This window comes from Aphelocoma coerulescens, chromosome 21, assembly GCF_041296385.1.
Source record: "Aphelocoma coerulescens isolate FSJ_1873_10779 chromosome 21, UR_Acoe_1.0, whole genome shotgun sequence".
NCBI classification, from domain to species: Eukaryota; Metazoa; Chordata; class Aves; order Passeriformes; family Corvidae; genus Aphelocoma; species Aphelocoma coerulescens.
Window position 1 is genome coordinate 3811175 of NC_091034.1, and position 23790 is coordinate 3834964.

At 48.2% G+C, this 23790-nt stretch overlaps 1 protein-coding gene across 1 annotated transcript in view; it reads left to right on the plus strand.

The window, feature by feature from the left end:
* DISP3 (dispatched RND transporter family member 3) overlaps positions 1-23790 on the plus strand; it is a 47185-nt gene that overhangs the window by 19946 nt on the left and 3449 nt on the right. The window contains exons 2-18 of the mRNA XM_069035042.1: positions 9739-10671; positions 11422-11641; positions 13120-13256; positions 13692-13826; positions 14048-14208; positions 15096-15235; positions 15962-16107; positions 17547-17708; positions 18094-18255; positions 18696-18818; positions 19423-19559; positions 20093-20274; positions 20716-20846; positions 20946-21118; positions 21839-21965; positions 22792-22937; positions 23276-23435. Coding sequence (XP_068891143.1) covers positions 9747-10671; positions 11422-11641; positions 13120-13256; positions 13692-13826; positions 14048-14208; positions 15096-15235; positions 15962-16107; positions 17547-17708; positions 18094-18255; positions 18696-18818; positions 19423-19559; positions 20093-20274; positions 20716-20846; positions 20946-21118; positions 21839-21965; positions 22792-22937; positions 23276-23435 — 3367 coding nt within the window. The 5' untranslated portion in view covers positions 9739-9746. The remainder of the gene's footprint in view (positions 1-9738; positions 10672-11421; positions 11642-13119; positions 13257-13691; positions 13827-14047; positions 14209-15095; positions 15236-15961; positions 16108-17546; positions 17709-18093; positions 18256-18695; positions 18819-19422; positions 19560-20092; positions 20275-20715; positions 20847-20945; positions 21119-21838; positions 21966-22791; positions 22938-23275; positions 23436-23790) is intronic.

Here is a 23790-nt window from a genome sequence, read left to right on the forward strand (position 1 = left end):
GGCTGGCCAGTGCCCTCAGGACAGGGCTGGTACTGGATATGTGGACACAGTGCCTATAAAGTTTTACCCTTAAGATGGCAAGGCCACTGTGCGATAGGATGAGTATTTCCCCACATTAATGTTGTCTCTCAACTACAAGGTTTGCTCCGAACTTTTATACACAGCATCAAAAGGACATCAAACCCCTTGATAGATAGACCCACTGGATTTCACAGCTTTGCGAGGTGGTTTATACCCAGCCTTGGAGTAAGTGAGCTAGAGAAATCAATAGTGAATCTTTTCACTACTGTAGAAACCATAATGAATGCCACTGCAGATGCCATAAGAACACAGCAGATCGAGATTAAGAGCATGTCACAATTGGCTATACAGAATAGACTTGCATTAGATTTGCTGTACGCCAAAGAGGGAGGAGTATGTACAGTTATAAATACAAGCTGTTGCAGTTATGTTGATTTAACTAAATGCATAGAAACAGATTTGCAGACAATTCTGGACAAAACACAAACATTGCATCAGATCACCTTAGATGACACTTCTTGGGGGTTTAAAGACGTATGGGACAAACTTACAGTGTGGTTACCCAACTTATCCTGGCTTAAACAATTGTTCGTAATAGTTATTTCTATAATTGCATTGTTATTTACTGTTTGCATTAGTAGTTACTGTTGTACAATTTTATGTACTTGGAATCGCAATGCTTATGCTCAATGGCAAAAGCACAAACTTAGAAGCAAGATAGAGAAGGGTACTTACTTTCAAGACGTGAGATTTGTAAAGAATTACAAATGACCAAAGAAAAAGAGGGGATTGATAAGACTGATGAATAGTTAACTCATGCAAGCACAGTTAACTATTGGGAGACAGCAGATGTTGATCACAAAACCTAAGAAGCAGGATTCACCTTAATCTTCTCAAGATAAGAGGAACAAGAATTTACTTGAGACCAACACAGAAACCGCTGAATCATTCTACAAAGGACTGCGCATGCTCCAGAAAGAAAGGTGAAAAGTGCATTGTGATGAAGACTACTGATCTTCATCAGAAAGACCCCTGAGGAAGAAGAGGAGCCTTCCTTAGTGAGACCACCAGCATATACCCCATGTGTGACACATGCTAATGATATTAATGACTTCTGAGTCATTTGTATAACTAATACAATTATATAACTAATTTGTATAACCACTCCTATCTCAAGGAATGTGATGACTATTCATGAATTTTACCCATAATATTGTGTTGTAGGAAGTGCCAGTGTGTGTTTGGAGGAGTGATCCCCCACGCACTTTTATTGCCAAATAAAGCAAATACCCGCTTCTTGGATTCTGTCTCTGAAGTGTCTCTTGGCCCGCTTTGGGTGATTCAAAGTCAGACCTTCAATTAGAGGAAAATCGTATCTAATTCTCCCTATTGTTTTGCTTAACAACTCATGAAAGGTAGTCTACGCACTTGTGACAGCTGTGTTGATAAGGGAGAATGGGGACCTGAGATAGCCCTTCTTGGTTGTGTTTTAAAATTAGAATTCTGGATTAGTCCCAGTGATTCAAGTGTAAAGCAAGACTGTGGTGCTGTGTCCCGGTGTCCCTGTGGAGCTCTGCTTTAGTGTGGTACATTAATGATGCCCTCAAGTTGTTCTACATGGCCAGAACTGTGTGCAGCTCTGTGTCACAGAGACATAGCTTTCAGCAGGACCTGGTTGCTTTTAGGATGTTTTGGAAGCACAAAAGCTAATTCTCTCCCTCTTACAGGAACTTCATGTAGCTAACAAAGGGGCCTAAAGCTGTCTTTAGTAGAAACTCCAGGAGATTTCAGGAATACAAATAGGAACATAAAACTGCTAGCTTTGCTCTGAAGCTCTGCCCATGGGAGAAACCAGTGTGAAGTTTAATTATTTTGTCAATGAGAATCTCCTATATTACAGAAATTGTCTTTCCCTCCCTTCTAGTCTTGTGCTTTCTTTCCTTTTTTCTTTCTAGCTTGCTGCTGCACAAGGCTCCCTTTTCCCTGTAGGAAGGAACAACTGGGTAATTGAAATGGAACACTAGTGAAGATTTTTTAATCTGAAAGTCAGCATTAATTAGTCAGGTCAGTTGTAATTAGCTTCCTCATCTGTCACTGCTTCTCTCCAACTTGCCCATGACTTTCTTCTATCCTAGGTGTCACTGAAAAAGAACTGTCTTGTGGGAGCTGCATGGGTGTTTTTCCTGGTTGAGGTGCGAGTGACAATCCCTGTGGGGCTATTGAGGCTTGAGCTGGATCTCGTCTGGAGAGCCTGTTTGCTTTGGAAATAACAGAAGGAAGCCCAAGAGCTCTAAATGCCTACCCAAACCAGTTGAATCAGTGCCTCTTCTCTAAAGAAACAGACCCAGGGCTCCAAGGAGTGCTCTTATCCTCTGCCTCTTTCAACCTGGCCCAGGCTAGGCTTGCGCAGAAGTGAGGCAGAGCTTTAATGAAGGCTGCAGGATTAAGTTCTCTGTGTATATCCTGGAGTTGAAAAAGTAATTGGGCCATGATACAGTGCTGGGAGTCTCTGGATAGTATGAGAAGTGATGGAGGGAAAACAGGCCAGCCCCCAAGTAGAATTCAAGCAGAAAAAATGCATTTCAATCCCCTTCTGGCTAATTTGGGGGTTTATCTCCCCTGCCAATTCCATTTGCCCTGTTTTGGGTTGGATAAGCTTTCATCCTGACCCAGGCAGGATCTGGGAAAGGCAGCAAAGCCAGATGAGTCCCAAGGGCAATGCTAAGTGTGCCATGTCTGGCTTTGGAGCTGAATCATGTGATGAACTCTCTCCTGAAAGGAGTGCAGAGCTGTGGATGCAGGCATATGCTTACCCTGCATGCAGAGGGAGGTTGGCACTGCTGGGGACAGCCCAGGTGCTACTCACCCTGCCCTTGCCTCTGTCCCAGACCAAATCTTGATCCTTCCCTGACTCAGTTCTCACATGACTATATAAGGGCTTCTCCAGCAATTTCTGTGCTGGAGTTCACACCAGTGCCAGAATTGGTGCCAGTCTGCAGCTACAGTGTAACATGTGGTCACCAGACATTGTAGGTACCCATGTATTACGAACTGGGGGTTGCAGTCACCATGACAGTTGATGGAAAAGCCAGAGGGAGATGCCTGAGATCTGATCCTGATGCCTTGAGGGACTACCCAAAAACAGAGGCTAGACAAAATTAAGAGAATAAGAAGCAGTTATATTTATTGAAGGGCCTTCAGATACATTAGGGCAGACAAAGCCCACCCAGGGGCTACACCCAAAATGGACAATGGGTCACAGGGTTTTCATACTTTTATAAGTTTGGTCTATTTGCATATCAGGGTTAATCCTCCAGTTACAGCTTCAGGTAATGAAGTCATTTACCCCAAGCGTGCTCCCCCCAACTCACTTCTGTTTACATTTCTTGGGGCCTGAGACAGTAAGGTGTCCTTGAGTTTCAGGCTTAGAGAGGAATTGTTTTGTCTGATCAAAATGGGAGAACATTAGCTAACAGACTATATGGAGTTTAGAATTATACACTAAAGAATTACAGGATATGAAAAATATAAGAGCTAAAATCCTAAGGCATCAATCCCATCCTTGAGTTGAGGATTTATTTCTTCGTTAAGAAAGAAGATGGTGTGATCCCTTTTCTGCTGCCTTATTATTATGTCGCTCTCTCTCATTTCCCTTTCTTGTCACATGCGGCTCTTCTGTCTCAGGATTAGAATCCTTTCCCTCCTTCTCCTCAGTAACTCAATAAAATGGGATGTTATTATGGCTCTTTACCTCTCTTTCTAAAGAGAGAATACATATACTTGTTCAGATCTCACAGTAACTCCTTTCTGTTGAAGGAGAGCCCAGGCCAGTGGGAGAAGAGTCAGGGGTAGAGAAGAGGTAACTGCAGGTACACACCAACCTGCCCAAATGGGATGAGTGAGGTTTGCACCTGAGTTCCTTCAACACCAATCTACGCTAATGTGAACTGGAGTTGTAGCTTGGCTGTGCGTTAGAGGCTGAAGGGTGACAGTCCTTGTCAGCTAGTGATGGATGGGGGTCACACCAGCCAAGGGTGTTCTGAGGATGCCTGGCAAAGGTGAGCAGTGTGGGGTGACCTGTGAGCTGGGGCTGACAAGATGCTGTGTTGGGGGGCTGGCATGCCAGCAGGCTTTGGACACATACCTTGTCAGCCTGGATGGGATTATGGCTGAGTTTGGGAGTGTAGAGTGTAAGAGAGAAGGCAGGATTGTGGTAAGAATCTTCCAGGAGAGGATTAATTTGCAGATTCAGAGACTTGGGAAAGCCTCCTCCCTGTCATGATGCAAATAAGGCTCTGCAAGCAACAACACAAGAACATGTGGATCTGTGTTCCCATGAACCTGAGCAGTACCTGCAGTCCAGTGCCTGTCCTGGGCAGCATCATTTTTATGCTCTTGGCTTTGCCCCAGTGCCAAGGGCTCACACAGTGATCCATGTGTATTCAAGGAAACTTTCAGGCACTCCTTGGTTGTTTAGGATTATGCATCCTGAATATTAAAGAAATCTCAGTGGAGTCCAAAACCAGCTAGATTACTCCTGACCTTTCCAGAGGCTTGAAAAGAAACACACATTCCCCCCCCCCCCCGCCCCTTGTTTTCCTCTTGCTGTCTTGGTCCTTCATGTGAAGGGGGCAACAACACAGAAGAGTTCTGTGAGCTGTCCTCTCTTCACCCTATTTCTCAGCCTGCTGAGGGTGGAGGTCTGGCAGGAGAGGGACTGTGGCCATCTGCCGGCAGTGGTACCTGTCTGTTTTTGTACTGAGATGGCAGAGCAGGAGGCTCACATGTGCCCTCCTGCACAGTCTCCACAGTCTAGCTTGAGGTGGGTGAGCCACTGCATGAGCCTAACCAGGGTGAGGGGCTGGGAGAGCCCCTGCTCTCACACTCACAGGAAGGGTGGGATGTTTTGAGACATGACCAGTTGCAGATTAACACTGATGAACATTCCTGCTTTCCTTGGTGTGGGCTGGAGCAGGGGTCTGGAGCTCGGAGGTTACCTGTTCTCCACAGGTTCTGTGATGAGGGGAACACTCTGCCCAGACATGCACAGATGCTGTCCAGTGTAAGAAGCCAGAGGTCGAAAGCCGCGGCGGTACGGGGAGCTCGGATCCCCGGCGGGGGGAGAAGAACAGACAGCAGCCAATATGGTTGAAAACTAAACTCCGATTTATTAGCAGTCTCGAGGCACTTAAATAGTATACCAGCTTGTTAGCTTCTAAGGGGCTTACTTATCAGGATATTTTTCTATTTCTACACAATCAGGCTACATTGGCAGTCTTCCACAATCTTGTTATGTTCAAAGGAATCTTGTCCTTGCCTCCCTTATACTCCTAGATATCACACCTGCAAGTACGTTACTCCCTGAAATTTCTCAGGCTGGAACTGTTTTGCTTTTCACAGAGACTTTCCTACAGAAAGTGTCTCACGCACTCAGGCCCAAAAACCCTTCAGCTTAATAGCTTGCACAGCTCCTTTATTGATCCCAATAAATCCATTCTCCAACAAATTCCCCGTTTTCTTTTGTGCAAGCAAAGCTGGAGGGATCACAGTTGTAGACTTTATATATTGTCTATTGCAAGCATCGGGAGGCAAGGTGAATACACTGCCAGTTTTACAGTAATCAAATACTATACAAATAAAACTAGTTATAATTTTAAACTTAACAACTTTAACTATCCCTCTAAGTTGAGACCGTCTTTTTTTATAATCATATAGTTAATTGATGTAACTTACTTATCTATTAGTGGAATGGGAAAAAATGATTTAAAAGACTTAAACAGTATAAACCTCTAAACCTTTCACAGCCGTGGCTGTGGCTAATAGCAGAAGATCAATAGCTACTTAACTTTATATTATTACATGTCTAACATTAATAACACACACTTAACTTATTAAGCACTTGCAAGGCTATATTAAACTTAATGGCTACGTAGCTTTGACATCACTTAAACTCTACACAACTTAACTTAGCAGAACTTAAAATTAACTTTACTTAAACTTAACTTTGCTTAGACTTAACACGAATTAACCTTAACACTACCTAAACGTTATGCAACTTAACCTTATCACTTAAATTCTACAGAACTTTAAACTTAACAGAACTTAAAATTAAAGAACTTAACTTTAACAGAAATTAACTTTAACATCACGTAAACTTAACAGAACTTAAATGTACTCTTATTTCAAGACATTACTTTTGAGTTTGGTGTTATACTCAAAAACTTTTTGCAATATACCCAAAAATTTATGCAATTATTTCTCTTAGTTTTGTTTTTGGAAAGAGTTCCCCGACACCCAGCACCAGTCACTAGCAACCACCTAGGGCAGCTGTTATTATCGCCCCAGAGTCTCATTATTTCTCCTGTTATGGAGAGTGGTGGATCTGGCAAGTCCTCAGCTCCTTCACTCAGCCACGTCTCAGCCTCTCTCAAGGGTCCTCAGGACAGGTCTCACAGTCCCAGCTGTTATGGTAGTGGCATCACGTCCCTCAGGAGCTGATGCTGACTGTGCTTTCTTGTTTCGGGGTCCTGTAGCATGGCACCACTTTGCTGGGCACCTCTCTGGTCAGTGATGTAGCGATGACTTGTCCCTGTTGTTGCAGGACATTCTGCAGTGTTGCAGTCTACGTTCGTTCCCAGAGCAGGAACTGTGAAGGGGTTAACAACTGTAAGATACTGATGTAATGCTTTTGAACACAGGACATCTGCTGTAAAGACAAACTGAAAAATGCTTAGTATAGATAAGTTAGCAAGCTTTTTGATGAGTTTTTGCATTACTTGTTGGTACTTCTCTTTCATTTGGGGCTGTTTTCGGGTCGCCCCGGCCAGCTTTGGCATTGCAGGCGACGAAACTGTAAAAGCCGCGCTGTTGCCGGCTGTCCCGCAGTCCGGCGCGGGGGGGTCACCCTCTGCCGCTTTTGGCCGGGCTGCTGCTTTCGGCCGGGCACCGGGGCTGCCGGTGTCTCTTTGGCCCGCCCGCGCCCCGCCCCCTGGGTCTGGTGTCTGTGCTTCCGCTCTCGCGGCCATTACTCTTCTGGCCGTCGGAGAGTTAACATCCGGCTCTGTCGGGTTTAGTAATTCTCGCAATGAGCTGACGCGCGCTGCCGTGGTTTTAATGATTTTTCTCGCGGCCAGCCCGAAGGACCGCGCTACCCCGAACTCCGCCGCGGTCTCTGGCCGCTGCTCTGTAAGTCCCGCGTCTGTTACTTTCCCGGAGCTACTAAAGCTCGTGCTGCCGCTCTCTACAGTCTCTATAGCAACCGCGGCAACTGTCTTTCCTGTTTTTACTTCTGAGAAAGTACTAATTACTGCTCTCCAGGTGGATTTGGGAGCTCTTGTTTCTGTAGCTTTCATTTTAAACGATCTTGGATTAACTAGTTCCTTATAAAGGTTTATCTCCTTAATTCCCTGCTTTTCTAAAAAGCGTAAAAACACATTAAAGGCTGCCTGAGTTTCCATGACCGCGTCCACAAACCCGCGACTCAGCGCGAAACACAAAGCGCATAAACTATACCCGCGGATAAAACCGCGAACCCGCGTCCAGCGCGAGCCGTACCCGCGATCAGCGCGAACCCGCGCCTCAGCGCGGAAAACAAAACCGCGGACAAACCGCGAACCGCAAACCGCGAACTAAAAACCGAAAAACCCGCGGACTACTCTGATACCACCCGCGTCTCCGCGCGCCCCAAGTATCAGGGTACTGCAGCGTCCAGGCAAGCCTTTAGCAGCCAAGCGGCGAACCACCGATGTTAAGGTGGCCCAGGCTAGAGGTTGGCCACCCCTCCACGCCCGCCGGCGCTGCCCCGGCACCGCATTAGGCTCCCGCCAGGGCAACGGGAATAAAATACCAGTCCCAGTCCAAAGTCCCGTACTCCGCGAAGTTCGGTGTCCCTGTTCGGGCGCCAGATGTAAGAAGCCAGAGGTCGAAAGCCGCGGCGGTACGGGGAGCTCGGATCCCCGGCGGGGGGAGAAGAACAGACAGCAGCCAATATGGTTGAAAACTAAACTCCGATTTATTAGCAGTCTCGAGGCACTTAAATAGTATACCAGCTTGTTAGCTTCTAAGGGGCTTACTTATCAGGATATTTTTCTATTTCTACACAATCAGGCTACATTGGCAGTCTTCCACAATCTTGTTATGTTCAAAGGAATCTTGTCCTTGCCTCCCTTATACTCCTAGATATCACACCTGCAAGTACGTTACTCCCTGAAATTTCTCAGGCTGGAACTGTTTTGCTTTTCACAGAGACTTTCCCACAGAAAGTGTCTCATACACACAGGCCCAAAAACCCTTCAGCTTAATAGCTTGCACAGCTCCTTTATTGATCCCAATAAATCCATTCTCCAACAGTCCAGACCAGACTGAATCCCATGGGAGCTGCTGTGGATCCCGTGAACTCTCTGTGAGCAAAGCCACTGGCATTGCTCAGACTGACCAGAGCCAGAGAGGTTGCTGGGACCCTTGCTGCTTTGCACGACGCTCCTCTGCCAGGGAGCATTTTTGTCCCACTGCTTTTCCTCTCGGTCCAGGTTCATGCAGCTCCTAGGCCTTCTGAGGACCTAGAGTTTAAGAGGTACTGGCAATTTATATTTCTGCTGATATAAGGCCTGTTAAAATAGCAACACTGGTTAGAAGCAAAGCTTGTAAATTGTTTCTGGCCTGTGTGTAAATTGCTTTCAACTCCCAGGGTCAGGTAAGAAACGGAACCTGTTTGTTCATTCATTCAGTGAGGGGGACTACTGGCTTTGCTGCCTGGAGCCGGAAAAGGGAGTGACACTTACAGGGTCTGGGCTTTGCTCTCAGGGACCGCCACCTGTGGATCCCTGGCTTGGGAAGCCACTATGAGACACCCAGGGAAAGTCTGGGAACCTGGGAAACCCCTGCTAAGGAGAGCACCTCCCAGGGATTATCCCTTTCTTTCCTGACCAAGTCTAGGCTAATCAGGGAGGGTTTCCTCTTTCATTCCATGAAAGCAGTAACTGCTTTTTCTTCCTGGTTGTTCTGTGGGAATGGGAAAAATGCACTCCACTAACAATATCCTGCAGGAGTGGAAGGAAGGCAGGTTTATCAATCCTTTCCCTTCCCATGCTGCCAGTGGATATCCCTTCAGGGACTAGAGCAGGGTCACAGTGAGTTCTCAGAGGGGGTGGTGTGTGCAAGTGTGTGTCTGCAGGTGTGGGTGTGTGCATTTCTGGCTCTGTGTGCACACATATGCATGCTTTGTGGGAAAGATGAATACTGCTGTAAATAGCTGGGGGAAATCTACTGTCAGTTCTAAGGAGAGGAAGATACACTCCCTTGCATTTTGTATCTGGTAGCATGAACTATTCCTGGGTGTGAGGACCAGGTTAGCTAATTAAATGTTCCCTGTGGCTGCAGTGTGAGCAACATACTATGAAACCCTGCAGTCTCCATGCCTGGTGCTCCTGGAGCCATGCAGAGCCTTCCTGTGCCACAGCACTGGGCTCTGGGACTGTCACTTGAACTTTTTCCTCTCTGGTTCCTCTGCCAGGCAGAGTGTGGGATACCTCATGGGCAAGGCTGTTGTTTCAGTGGCTGTAGCAAATCTGTGGGGTTTGGAAGGAGTGATGCTTTGCCCCTGGGGGAACTGGAGCATGCCTCCATCCCAGCTCTGCTGCTGGGACTCTGTGGATTCACGGCTGTGCCTGTGACACCACTGCTGGGCCTCGCTGATTGCTCTTCTCTACCTTTGAACAGGTGCTGACATGGACACAGAGGATGACCCATTGTTACAGGATGCCTGGCTAGAGGAGGAAGATGAAGAAGTAGCCTTCAGCTCCCGGAAGAGGCAAGAGGCTCTGTTGTGTGGGAAAAGCCCGTGCAGAGTCAGGCCCCTGTGTGTCACACTGCCTGTATCTAGCTTCTGGAATATTGTTGGCTGGGTGTTTACCAACCCATACTGTGCTGGCTTCATACTTTTCCTGGGCTGTGCCATCCCTGCTGTGCTTGCTATTGTCATGTTCCTCCACTACCCGGCCCTGGATATTGACATCTCCTACAATGCTTTTGAGATCCGCAACCATGAGTCCTCACAGCGCTTCGATGCCCTTGCCTTGGCCCTCAAATCCCAGTTTGGGTCATGGGGGAGGAACCGCCGGGACCTGGCTGACTTTACTTCGGAAACCCTGCAGAGGCTCATCTTTGAGCAGCTCCAGCAGCTTCACCTCAATGCTTCCCACCTTGGGGTCAGTGCACGGGTCAAGCGCAGCCCCCCAGAGGGCAGGATGAGCTCCCTGCAGCCCCAGGCCCACCTGAGCCCAGGAAACCAGACTTCCCGAATCGGGAGAGGAGCCCCACGCTGGGACTACTCTAGCACTTACATCAGTGCCAACACACAGACACATGCTCACTGGCGCATTGAGCTAATTTTTCTGGCTCGGGGGGACTCTGAGAACAACATCTTTACCACGGAACGCCTGGTCACCATCCATGAGGTTGAGCGCAAGATCATGGACCACCCTCGCTTCCGGGAGTTCTGCTGGAAGCCCCATGAGGTCTTGAAGGACCTGCCCCTGGGTTCTTACTCCTACTGCTCCCCTCCCAGCTCCCTTATGACCTACTTCTTCCCCACTGAGAGAGGAGGGAAGATTTACTATGATGGCATGGGACAAGACCTTGCTGACATCCAAGGTGAGCTGAGGGCTGTGGGCAAGGGCTGGCATGTTCAAGGAATGCCTCTCCTCAGGTTCAGGCAGTCACTGGTGTGCAGCTAAGAGGGGTGACTGCCTTGTATGGAGAGGAAGATGCTGCTGGGCTGTGTCTTGAAGAATCTTCTGCACCAGGGCCCCTTTTCAACCCTGCAACTCCAGTCACAGGTCACGCAGACCCCCACAGGCAAGTGAGGGGGTGTCCTGCATGGTACAGATGTCTTCTACTGACCCTTGTCCCCTGTAGATGACTGTGGTTGATTAGAGCAATGCCACGGCTTGAACAGACAATAGGGATGAGCTTCCCTGCACTACAGAGCAGATTAAAGAGGTCTGTGGGGTGCTCCAGCAGCTTGTGAGTCACCAACTGGAAAGGCTCCTATAAGGAGAGGAGGAGAAAGGCCCTGCCTCCTCCTGCCAGCTCTGTACCCTGTACTGTGCACCTCTAGTAGAACAGAGGCTCTGGGTGGTGACAAAGAAGTGACTCATGAGGAGTCTATGGGTGTGATGTAGCTGTGGGATGCACCCCTTCATCTGTCGCAGAACAGAAGCAGGATGTAAGTCTTTGCAATCCAGGTTTCCCTGACCTTCCTTGCTCTCTGGAAGGCAGCTGCAGTCAGCATCACTCTGACGGACAGGATGACTCCCAGTTTCCCTGTGGCAGACTAGACCCTGTGCCTTGCCAAGACAATTAAGCAGGACCTAACAAAAGTGGTGCTGCTTTCTCCTTCAGGGTCCCTGGAGCTGGCCATGACCCACCCCGAATTCTACTGGTATGTGGATGAGGGCTTGTCTGCTGAGAACATGAAGAGCTCTCTGCTGCGGAGTGAGATCCTCTTCGGGGCACCACTGCCGAACTACTACTCGGTGGAGGATCGCTGGGAGGAGCAGCGCCGCAAGTTCCAGAACTTCGTCATCACCTACGTGGCCATGCTGGCCAAGCAGTCCACGAGGTGAGGGTGTGTGCAGGCAGGGCAGGTGGGAGTGCACAAGAGCAGGGAAGGGCAGAGGATGGAACAGACCTTTCAGGGTGCAAAAGCTCTGCCTTAAGGTTCACACCAAGGCAGAAGTGCCTTTTCCACTCTGATAGCCACATTCTATTTGGCCTCACTGGGAAGGCACCAAGCACAGAAGGCTTGGCATGCTAGCTTGGAGTACTGGTCAGTCTCGAACAGGGGCCATGGCATAATGCTCCAGATGAAGGAGAAAAAGCATCTCCACTGAAGCTGGGCTCAGGCATGGAGTTGTAAATGAGGGTGGGGAGCATATGGCAGAAAACCACTCATATGCTCCCCTTTAATGCGTCTTCCTACTGCAGCAACATGCCAGAGACACCAATAGAGACAATGAAAGGGGGACAAAGTTTGAATCTAATGCCTGCCTTTCCACTGAGCCCTTGTCTAGCATTGGGTCTTTTTGCTTCCATCTCACAAATCCAGTTCCACTGGCTCAAACAGAGCTTCCTGCTCTGAGTTTGGCCACCACTGGTCTGATGCAGGTGATGAAATGGTCTTTACTCAAGGCCACTCAACCTGTATATCCAATTGTGCTTTTGCTTTTTGTACAGAGAGGTGGGGAGGGGAGTTTCAAGGCAGGATAATTTTCACGAAAGGCAGGCTTTTTTCACCACCAGGTCTGTATGACTTGGTTGAACAGAGTTTTGCTCAGTGCCTGTGAGAGAGAGATGGTAAAATAGAGCTAAAAGGGCTAAAAGAGCATCCCAGTACCCTGGTAGCTGACAGAAGGCTTGTGCGTCCCAGTCTCTGTATCTTCTTATACTCCAACTTTCCACTGCCCTAAGTCTCAGTAACTCCCAGAATGAAGGGATGCTGATCTTCAAGAGCAGGTTGGAATGCAGGCAGCCACGGAGCATTCTCAACATTGGGCTGGCAGAGCAGGTTGTGATTATGACAAGCCAAAAGGGAATTGAGGCCAAGGCTCAGTTCCAAAGCTCGGATCCCTGATAGCCTCCTATGGTGCAGCATTATTGTAGTCCTGGTTAAATTATGTTGGATTACTTCTGCTCTGTGCCTGCTTCCAGAGGCAGAAGCTGGTAAATCATGTGGTTTCTGATAAGCTCTCACTCTGCCTGCATCTGCTGTGCTAATCTAATAAGCAGTGATTAGGATTCCAGATGGAATTGGCTTTGAAGGCTTCCGGAATTGTCTCTTAGTGACCAAGACCCACCGTGCACTGGAGGAACTTTAGAAATATTAGACCTACTCTTTATTTTTCTCCTTCCCTGTGTGAATTTCACCTCCAGGAGCAACTTTGTTCAACCTGCTCTCACTGCTCTGTTTTCTTCGAGAACTGCCAGGTTATTAGAGCAGTGACCTCCTTTTGCTCTGGAGGAGATACTGTGCTTTAAACCACCTGGCTCTCCTCCTTTTGCACTCAATTATTCCTCTTCTTTCATATCTTCCCACCCTAGCAAAGTCCAGGTGCTGTATGGAGGGACAGATTTGTTTGACTATGAAGTGAGGAGGACTTTCAACAATGACATGTTGCTGGCCTTCATCAGCAGTAGCTGCATAGCTGTCTTGGTCTACATCCTCACCTCCTGCTCAGGTAGGCTGGAGTCACGGCTACCCTGCTCTAACACAAATCCAAATGTGCCCTGTCTCTCTCTGTCTGTGCAAGCCTGGAGAGAGACTCTGATGCCCTGGCACCAGTGTGGCTGTGCGGCACAGCAGCATGCAGAAGCCATGCAAACCAATCTGATTTTCCAGAACAGAGATTTGTGGGCAGGATGAGGGAAGACTCACAGGAGATCAGGAATAAGATGAAAATTCCCATCTTGCTAACACTGGCATATATCTGATGTAATTTTTTGCATGAGCCTCATGGGAAAGAGTCTGCAAGCAGTAGTCCTGCAGCCCTGAACTGTTCTCTGTCACCAACACACTCATGGGAACCAGTGTCCTAACAGAACAGGTGGGAGGTGTCTGTTCTCCTGAGGTTGGCCAGAGATACTATTTTTTCCATGTTTCTTTTCTGCTGTAGTGTTCCTGTCATTCTTTGGCATTGCCAGCATTGGGCTAAGCTGCCTGGTGGCTCTGTTCCTGTACCACATCGTATTTGGGATCCAGTATCTGGGTATACTCAATGGTGTGGCTGCCTTCGTCATCGTGGGGATTGGTAAGCTCATCTTTACTCAAAGCCTACCTGTGTTGCCTTGCCCTGCCTTCTGTCTGCAGGAGAGAAGAAGGTGATGGTGGCAAATGCAGATTGAATTTTCAGGCCCTTTTCCATTACCTGTAAGTGTAATATTTGCAGATCAAATGTCAAGGGGGAAATCAGATTTTAGCAGGTGTCACTTCTGTGAGCAGAGTATCAATATCTCTGCTGTCTTTTTCCAGGGGTTGATGATGTCTTTGTTTTCATCAACACCTACCGCCAAGCCACCCACCTCAAGGACCTGCGACTGCGCATGATCCACACTATCCAGACAGCAGGGAAGGCCACCTTCTTCACCTCCCTGACCACAGCTGCAGCATATGCTGCCAACATCTTCTCTCAGGTACCCTGCACCTTTGGGATTTGGGGTTTTCATTTCTGCCAAATGGCCTAGTAGATCAGGAACCTGCCAACACCATCTGTCCTCTCCTTCAGCACAGTGGGCTGCCAGACCTGCTTCTTACAGGGCTGTCTCTTACCTGCTGTAAGGCAGTGGATTATCCAAGGAAATGCTTCTGTGCCACTGATCAAACAGCATCCAGTGGCCACCAGGCTCTGTCTCAGTGCTGTACCTACCGGGCTTGCTGATTATCATGTGAAAAACGAGGTTCACTCTTAGTAAAATTTTAAGGGAAGTTTAATAAAAGGGACAATTAGGAGACAATAGCAGAAAGGGTATTACAGCCGGGTGCTTTGGCAGAGCCAAAGGCACTCCTCTGCATCCAAAAGATAGTCTTTAAAAGTACATCTCTTATTGCATATTCATCACAATCATGCATGATTCATAAATTCTTTGGAGTTTCTGTGTATCATCCCATCAGCCTTATCTTCCTCCTTGGCTCCATTCCGTCTCTGCTCCCTCCATAAATTTTTCTCTCTGGTTTCGGGTCTTCTTCTTTCTCTGATAAGATACTCCAGGAATGTGAAGACTTTCTCTGCCTATCTTTTCTAAATTGACTACATAAACAGTAGAGATTCTATATCATGTATTGCAGAACCTAGGTAAAGTTTTTCTAACATTAAGGAACATGAAAAAACCAACATCACAATACATTCATAACAATTATGTAACATGCGAAAAGCCAATATCACAATACATTCATAACAATCATGACTGAGGTCAGCGTGTGCTATTCTCAGGTTCCACCAGACATTTCTTCTTTGCCTGCTGTCTCTCCAGCAATCCTGCCCCAGTTGATCCCAATCCCATGTTCTCCTCTCTTCATGTAGATCCCGGCTGTGCATGACTTTGGACTCTTCATGTCACTGATTGTGTCCTGCTGCTGGGTAGCTGTGCTCTTCACCATGCCAGCTGCTCTTGGAATATGGACCCTTTATGTGTCCCCATTAGAGAGCTCCTGCCAAGCCAGGTGAGCCCTGGAGCCTGTGGGTGGGAAGTTGTGGAATTTGCAGTCAAGGAGGCATGCAAATTCCTTCCCTGTCACCTCAGTTTATCCTCATTCCCCTCAGGCAGCTTGGCTTTGGCTCTGACAGAAGGGAAATTTAAGTTCTACCATTCCAGATTGGAGCAAAATGGAAGGGTCAAGTCCCAGTCTCATTCTCTCTGGTGTATGCACAGGTGTCTTCCATGAGCCAGACTCTGCAATGTCAGTCAATCCTCTCGGTTGAATCCTATGGAGTATTGGACCATTTGTTTCCTCGGAGCACTTAATGCACAGCTAAATCTTCAAGCAGTGGAGACACAAGCCCTGCATCGCAGACAGATCACCATTGCTCCCGCCTGTGAGCACAAGCAGGACATGGAGATTTGTGTTTGAAAGTCAGCACGTTTCCTCTTCCCCTTCTCCTTAGCACTGCAGACGACCTGGCCTGATTTTATTCATCAGCAGGGAGACGAACTGCTGAAACTCCTGTCACTCAGCACCCGGTGTCCATGGCTCAGCCCTGCTCTGTGTATCCAGCCCAGCCCTTGTCCTCTCACCACTTAGCAATGGAATTTGCTCATGGCAGTGCCTGTCGTCTTTCCAAGTAGTTGGAGCAGATTGTTGCTGTGCTCCTTGCCACTGAAGGAGCCCACTTCACAGGGTATGTGGCTTAAAACTCTTGCCTTTGTCTCCTTTCCTGCTTCGATCCAGCTGCAGTCAGAAGTGTACCAAAAAGAATGCCTTGCACCTAGCTGAAGATCTCTTCATTGCCTCAGAGGCCACCTCCAGAGCAGGCAGAGAGACCCTTCCCTACCTTGATGATGACATCCCACTCCTCAGCGTTGAGGATGAGCCTGGTATGTGTCTGCTGTGTGGTGCCTTTAGGGGGATCACACTGCCCTCTTCATCTTGCAGTTCTCCCTACCCCTGACACTGATCCTTGCCTCAGTTCCCTGAATTGTAAGTTGGAGATGGTGCCATCATGGGAGGTTGTAGGAGTCAGAACTCAGTATTTGTTGTAACTTTCCTTTGAGATCTTCAGTGGGTGTCAATGCATGCTTTCTGACTACTTTGCTGATTCTCTTGGGTCCACCATGGTCTGCTTTCTGTCTGGAATCACTGATTGTGACACGGATGTAGCCATGAAACATCTAATCCATAATGCCAGGATAGCTCACCTTGGAGTAAAGTTTTCCCCTCTTCCCTGCCATTTGGAGCACTGCATTTGGGAAGCAGGAGAAAGAACACTGTTGTTCTCCAGCATCAGCCCCCTACAGCAGCTCCTCCATCATGGTATGAAGAGGGCAGTGACTTGTCTGAGATCACATAAGCAATCTAGAAAAAAAGCCCAGAAATTGTCTATCTGTTGTTAGCAGGAGATAATCCTTCCAGCCCTGATCCCAAGAAAAAGGTGCTCACAGGGTCATGCTCTCTTGTACTTGGCTTTTAAAACTTGCTGGAATTTCTTCCTTTTAAAATCCCCAACCGGAGTGGTCTGGGCAGTGAGTATCTTTCAGGCCTAGAAGCAAACTGGAACTGGAGGTAACTGCTGCAATTCCATGTGCAGAGCCCTTGCTGCAGAGAAGGCTCTGAGATGCCTTTGACAAGCAGGTAGAGATGCTCTGGCTCTGTGCTTCAAGAGTTCTCCTTAGTATGCCAGAGCCACATGCAGTGCTGATGTATGGAAATAATCCCTCCCTTCCCTGCAAACAGCAGGATGTTTTCCTCCAGGGTCCCTGGGATCAGGGAACTATAAAGAAGCAAAGCAGCTTGTTCCAGTCAGTGACCAAGTGTGGTTTGTAGGTTGGCTGTACAGTGTGCCGGGCATGCTTCATCCCACTACAGCAAATGCCCACTTCTCACACACAGAGAAGGGGGCAGTTCCCTTGGCATCCCTGATCTGGAGAGAAGAGAATCAGGGAGGAGCCAGGCTGCAGTAAGGAGGAAGTCAGCTATGTATAATTAGCAGTAAGACATATTTAGTGGGACAGGGACAAATTCTGCTTGGTCCAAGAAGCATGCAGTGGACAGTGTTTGTGGGGTTTGGTAGGGGAAGGAATAGCCTGAAGTATAGATTTCGACTGAGCTATTGATTTACAAGTGTAGCTGTTGCATGGCAGTGACTTGACAAAGATGCTTCTTATCCTGTGAGTCACTGCCTCTGCTGGGGTCTTACTCCATCTCTTTAGCTTGAGTGAGTTGTGCAGCACCTTGCAGAAGATTTGATAAAAGAGAGCAGAGAGCTCTAAGAGACACTCAAGACACTGAGACTGCTTTTGATTTCTCTCTATTCTAGTCTCCCTGGAAATAGGGGATGTCCCCTTGGTGTCTGTGATGCCAGAAAATCTGCAGCTCTCTGCAGTGAAGAGCAACCGGGATCACTTGATAACTCATCTGCAGGAGCTGCTGGAACACTGGGTGCTGTGGTCTGCAGTGAAGAGCAGATGGGTGATTGTGGGTAAGGAAGGAGGCGGGTATTGCATCTACATGGATTTTAGAGGGTTTGACATTTCAATCAGTCTTCAAGCCTTGATTACTAGTGACAAGAGGTGGGAAAAGGGACATGGTAAATGGTTTCTAACACAGTGGAGTAGTGCTCCCAGAACAGTCGGTCCCTAAGGGACTTTTCCCCTTCTTCTCACTCAGATCTAAAGTGGCAAATCCTGATAGAATTTTTTCCAGGCATGGGCTTTTTACAAGAAAGCCCAGCTGCCAGTGTGCTTTAGTGGCTGTTCTTTTTCCAGCTGAAAATACCATCTTTCTACCACATGCCTACTCTCTGAGTATGTTTGAAGTGTGAAGTGCATGTAAGGTCCCACACTTACCCAGATTTCTCCTTGCAGGGCTCTTTCTCCTTGTTTTGCTCCTGTCCATATTCTTTGCTAGCCGCCTCCATCCAGCTAGCCGTGCTCCAGTCTTGTTCCGGCCAGACACAAACATCCAGGTGCTACTGGACCTGAAATACAACCTGAGTGCTGAAGGCATCTCTTGCATTACCTGCTCAGGTGAGAATGCTGGTCCCCAAACCATGGTGGGTTGCAGCCCAGCCTGGCCTAAGCCCTGGACTGGAGGAGCTGAAATGTGAGGCAGACACCTACAGTGTTCAAATATCTCATTGGACATTGGATGGACCCTGTGGAAAGGAGGCACACATTGGGAGCGGGATGGTTGAATTGCCTGTAGGAGTGGAGTATTTAGAAAAGTATTTCCTGCTTTAGCCATGAACTGTTTATTTCTCCTGGAGCAATCCCTTCATAGACTATGAAAACTGACTACTTTTACTCATAAGTGCTGGCCTCATGTCAGTGCCCAGCTGAGGGGTCTGTTGGCACTGTGTTGCCTGCTTAGGGTTTGGTGTTCAGCAGCAGTCTGTGGTGTGTACAGGGCTGGTAGGTCTTTTCTCATGCTGTTCACTCTTTCCTCCCTGACTAACCTCGTGGGACAGGTTTGTTTCAGGAAAAGCCCCACAGTTTGCAGAACAACATCCGAACTTCCATGGAAAAAAAGAAGAGGGGCTCAGGGTCACCTTGGGGAAGCAAAGGCAGCATGGGTGATACAGGGCAGCAAGGTGAGTGGGGCATGATGACTCTGACCACATTTGGGGTCAGGGCCCAAAGATCCACTGGGGCAGAAACTAAACCACATGCTCTCTGAATAGCTGATGGGGAATAATTCTCTTCAGAGCCTGCCCCACTGAGCCCTAGGTTGGTGCTGGATGTATGGAGCATCTTCAAAATCCCCCTTTCCCTAATACCTACTGCTCTCTAGGACATGCTCCTATAACCCAGGTGGCAGTACAGTCTAGTGGCATATCCCTCTGATCTGAGTACAGGGCTAGGAACTCCAAGCTTTCACATCCCACTCCTGTTCACAACCTTGTTGGCAAGTCACGAGGAGAGTAAATTCAGCCTGTTTGCAGGGGATTTTGAGGATAAAACAGTTATTGGGCCATATCCCAAGACAACATGAATTAATAAGCCATCAGGAATTACTGCAGCTCAGGATATGTTTGTGATAGCCTTTGAAAGGTGGGCTGTGCTGCCAGAAGACAGAAACTGTGCCTGCGGTCTCAGAGCAGACAGCAGACCAGAACCCTCCTTTGCACTGTCCATGTCAGTAGGATTTACTGATTGAGGAGTACCACCAAACCTCATGCCCTCTGTTTTCTTCAGAGCTCCAGGGGACTGTGTATATCTCCAAGTCCAAGAGCAAGGGAAGACCAGCCATCTATAGATTCTCACTCAATGCCAGTGTCCCTGCACCCTGGCAGATGGTGTCACCGGGAGACGGGGAGGTGCCTTCATTCCAGGTAAGTCAGTCCAGGATGTTGGACCCCTCTAGCAAGAGTGCAGCACTCAGCAGGTGAGCACGAGAGCCTTCTCCTGTCTCTCCATGGGGTCCTATGTAGCCCTGGGTGACATTTTCAGGGCACTGTAGTAGGGTAGTTAACACAGAAGGCATTGTGCTTGGCATCATCCAGGATGATACCCTGGAGTGCCACTAGACTTCACCTGTTGCCATTGTGAGGTGACTGTCAGCAATGGGAACAGAACTGTGGGTGTCACTAGAGCCGATGTCCCTCATCCCAGGCAGAGCAGCCACTATTCAGCCTAGGCCACTGGGAATGAGGGTGCTAAGGGGCCCTTCACACACTGGGGAAGGGTGCCCTTCACACACATTGCTGGGAAGGGGCAGGCTGGGGGCTGGCTGGGGCTATGCCTGTAGTGCTCATTCTGTGTGGCTGTGCCAACGCTCAGGGAGGAGGGGAGAGTGTGATACTAATGTGCAACAGACTGCAACCCTGTGGAGTTAAGTGTCTGTTTTCATTAATCCATTGCTTAGGTGTATAGAGTGCCTTTCGGTAACTTCACCAGGAAGCTGACAGCTTGTGTGTCCACAGTAGGGCTGCTTAAGCAGATGAGCCCCAGGAAGTGGATGATGACCACCTTGTCCTGTGACACCAAGAAGGGCTGGAAGTTCGACTTCAGTTTCTACGTGGCCTCCAAGGAGCAGCAGCGAACACGGTAACCTTCCAAAACCCCCTCAGGACAAGGCAGCAGAAACAGCACAGCTGAGAGGCTGATGGGAGATGCCTAATGGCCAGTGCTAGTCCTGCTCTCAATCAGTCACATCCATGGCCCTAGAATTTGCTTTGCTGCATATATGCCCCATCTCTGCAGTCACTTTGCAGGCCTGTAGCATCATTAACATGCCAAAGGCTTGAGAGACTGTGACTGGGGGCTTCTTTAGGTGGCAGAAAGACATTGCTGATCTGGTTCTTGCCCTTACCCACCTGAACTCAGGAACTGAACGGGCAGCACAGAATATGCAGTGGCTAGGGATACAGGTCTGCAGATGTTCACCTTTCCCTTCTGTCCCTGCAAATGTCTGTTTCCATGTAATACTTTGGACGCTTCATCTTCTCTACCTCTGGTCCCCCATAACAAACTTTATTTGCTGCACAGGAAACTGTATTTTGCCCAGTCGCACAAGCCCCCTTACCACGGCCGAGTGTGTGTTGCACCTCCAGGCTGTCTGCTCAGCTCTAGCCCAGATGGACCCAACAAAGGCATCCTGTATGTTCCCAGTGAGAAAGGTAAGCTGATGAGGCCCTGTTCAAACATGCCAAGGTCCGGAGAATCAGACTTTTTTTGCCATCTAATGTAACCAACCTTTATTCTGTATTTGACAACAGCACCCAAAGCAAAGCTGTCGGCCACATCTGGATTTAATCCATGCATGAACACAGGCTGTGGGAAGCCAGCAGTGCGGCCGCTGGTAGACACCGGAGCCATGGTGTTTGTAGTGTTTGGAATCAGAGGCGTTAATCGCACAAGACGCCCAGACAACCACGTCATCGGAGACATGGTACACGTGGTCTGGCATGCTGGCCAGGCGTGCTCGGGGCTGGCGAGTGAGGGACAGGCTCTCTGGATGGTGTTTAGTTAATATCCACAGCCGAAGGTGGTCCAGCAGTCTCGACAGATGGAAGGGCAGAGGTGGAAGCATTGTGATGAGCCAGTACAGTTCTGTTTTAGCAAATTGACAAAATAATGGAGATCAGAAGTCCTTACTGAAAAAAACACGTCAGACTTTTCAGAAAATCCCTCTGAGTGCAATATATAACCTAATTTTGAGTCTAAATCTGGCTTTCTCGAGGATTTTAGAAACAAACCCATCTTGAGCTCAGTACAAAACTCACTACAAATTCAAGACTGAGGGAACTGATATTTTTCTATAATATATATCTTGTTATGAAGTATTAACAAAAAAAAAGAATTGATTACTCTAGGGAAAGGTTACTAAATGTGACTTTTCTAGAAACAGTTTATGTCTCAGATCCGATACCTTGACACATGACAATCTTTCTCTAGAAAAAATTATGCTTAGCTTGGCTGATGCACTTCAGTGTTCTGCTGTTCTTCCTGCCTTGTGATTTAGGGGTACTGTGCAGAATCAGCCTTTGCCTGTTTGCTCTGAGGGGACAGTGAGAAATGCAGGCAGTGGAGCGGGCAGGAAGCTGCAGTGCCAGTTGCTGTGTGCATGTCTCACGTGTGGTGCTCTTGTCATTGTGTCTCCTTGTGAAAGGGCAGCGTTATCTACGATGACAGCTTTGACCTCTTCAAAGAGATTGGCAACCTGTGCCACCTCTGCAAAGCCATTGCCAGCAACTCTGAGCTGGTGAAGCCTGGAGGGGCTCAGTGCCTGCCCTCAGGTAGGTTAGACTAACTTCTCTGCAGCCCTACCTGTGCTTATTTGGGTTGGGGTCCTCAACAGCAAACCAGAAAGGGTGACTGCTTCTTGCTGTCTCCTTTTCTTCCCAAGGCAGCTTGACCCTTCTAGAACATGTCATTGGTTGTGCCTTTTGGGACAGAACAAAAGAAAAACGGTCTCTTTAATGCCAAAGACACTGGGTATATTCTTTGGGATTTAATCCAGAAGGATAAGAACAGAATTGTATTTGTTCTTCCCAGTCATGGATATTGCTTGAGATACAATCTTTTGATTCAGTAGATATCTTCTTAGTAGCTCCTGAATAACAATGAAATCACACCTCATCTCATTGCAGTGAGGCTACTCACTGTCTCTTTGGCTTTGCATACCTGACCAGTGACCATCTCTCCCAACTTCAGAGGTCACAAAGTTGTGGAGCTGAGCCTAGAAAGTGTATATTGGCTTCAGGCCAAAAGCCAGTTTCATGCCTGGAGCAAATCCCTGCCAGGCCAGGCAGACACCCTTAGCACTTGCTCTCTGTGGTGCTTCCTGACAGCTGGGGACAAACAGCAGTGGCAGTGTCCTGTCCTATGCTGATGACACAGAGTGTCCTTTCAAGCTACAGCAGCTGAGAGCTGTGATGCCGAGACCTCAAGGACTTCGGCAAACCAGAATGGCAGGGGGAAGCAGCTGCTGACAAATGGGGGCTGCTACTCTCTTGGGGCTCCCATTTTGGGTTGTTGGTTGAGGTTTTTTTCATTCCCTTGCTCCAGTGTGCTTCCTTTCCCTGTTCTGCCCTCCATCCTTTGCTCTTTCTTTCTCTTCAGGTTACAGCATCTCCTCCTTTCTGCAGATGTTGCACCCCGAGTGCAAGAATATCCCTGAGCCAAACCTGCTGCCTGGACAGCTCTCTCATGGGGCAGTGGGGGTGAAGGATGGGAAGGTGCAGTGGATCTCCATGGCCTTCGAATCGGTGAGCATATGGCATCACCTAGTGACATTGCCATTCTGGTGACAGTTTCATCTTGTGACTTCTGGGGGTTTAGCTCTGCTCTTTCTGCACTGGCCACTTTCACTTGCAGCCATAATTTACTGTTTATTAGCGTTTGTTGCAGACAGATGCCTATACTCACAAGTTGGTAGAAGTGGCTGCTTACACAATTAGGCAAAAAGCTGGTGGCATATTTGCCCAAATGCCACTGCCAGTTCTACCTGGCGCTGCCCTTTGAGCTAGCTTGTTCTGCCCTTTCCCTTGCCATGCACACCCTGCCCAAAGAGCAGGATACAAGTGATGTGTTTATCTTGTTACAGACAACCTACAAGGGGAAATCGTCCTTCCAGACATATGCTGACTATCTGAAATGGGAGACATTCCTGCAGCAGCAACTCCAACTCTTCCCAGAGGGCTCTGCTCTCCGGCATGGTTTCCAGACCTGTGAGCACTGGAAGCAGATTTTCATGGAGATAATAGGCAAGTGACTGCCATGTTTCTCTCCGTGCTCTCTGATACATCTCCGCAGCACACTCCGTCCTGTATGGTGGGCATGGGTTGTATCTGCAGTCCCTTGCCATTGCTGTGCAAATTCCTAAAGCCTGTTCCTGCCCTAAGCAATGTGTATTGTCAAAATTAGGCAAAACCCAAGGAAATAGGTAAGGGAAAGGACTCAGCCTTGCTGATGCTAGATTCAAGAAACCGATCACCTTCTTTCTACTGTCATCCTCCCTTCTCATCTTCCTCAGTGTGAGTCCCTGCCTGCCTTGTTGCCAGCAGGAACATGGTACCTTTCTCACCCCAGCTGTCACCTTCCAGGATTCAAATCAGCTGG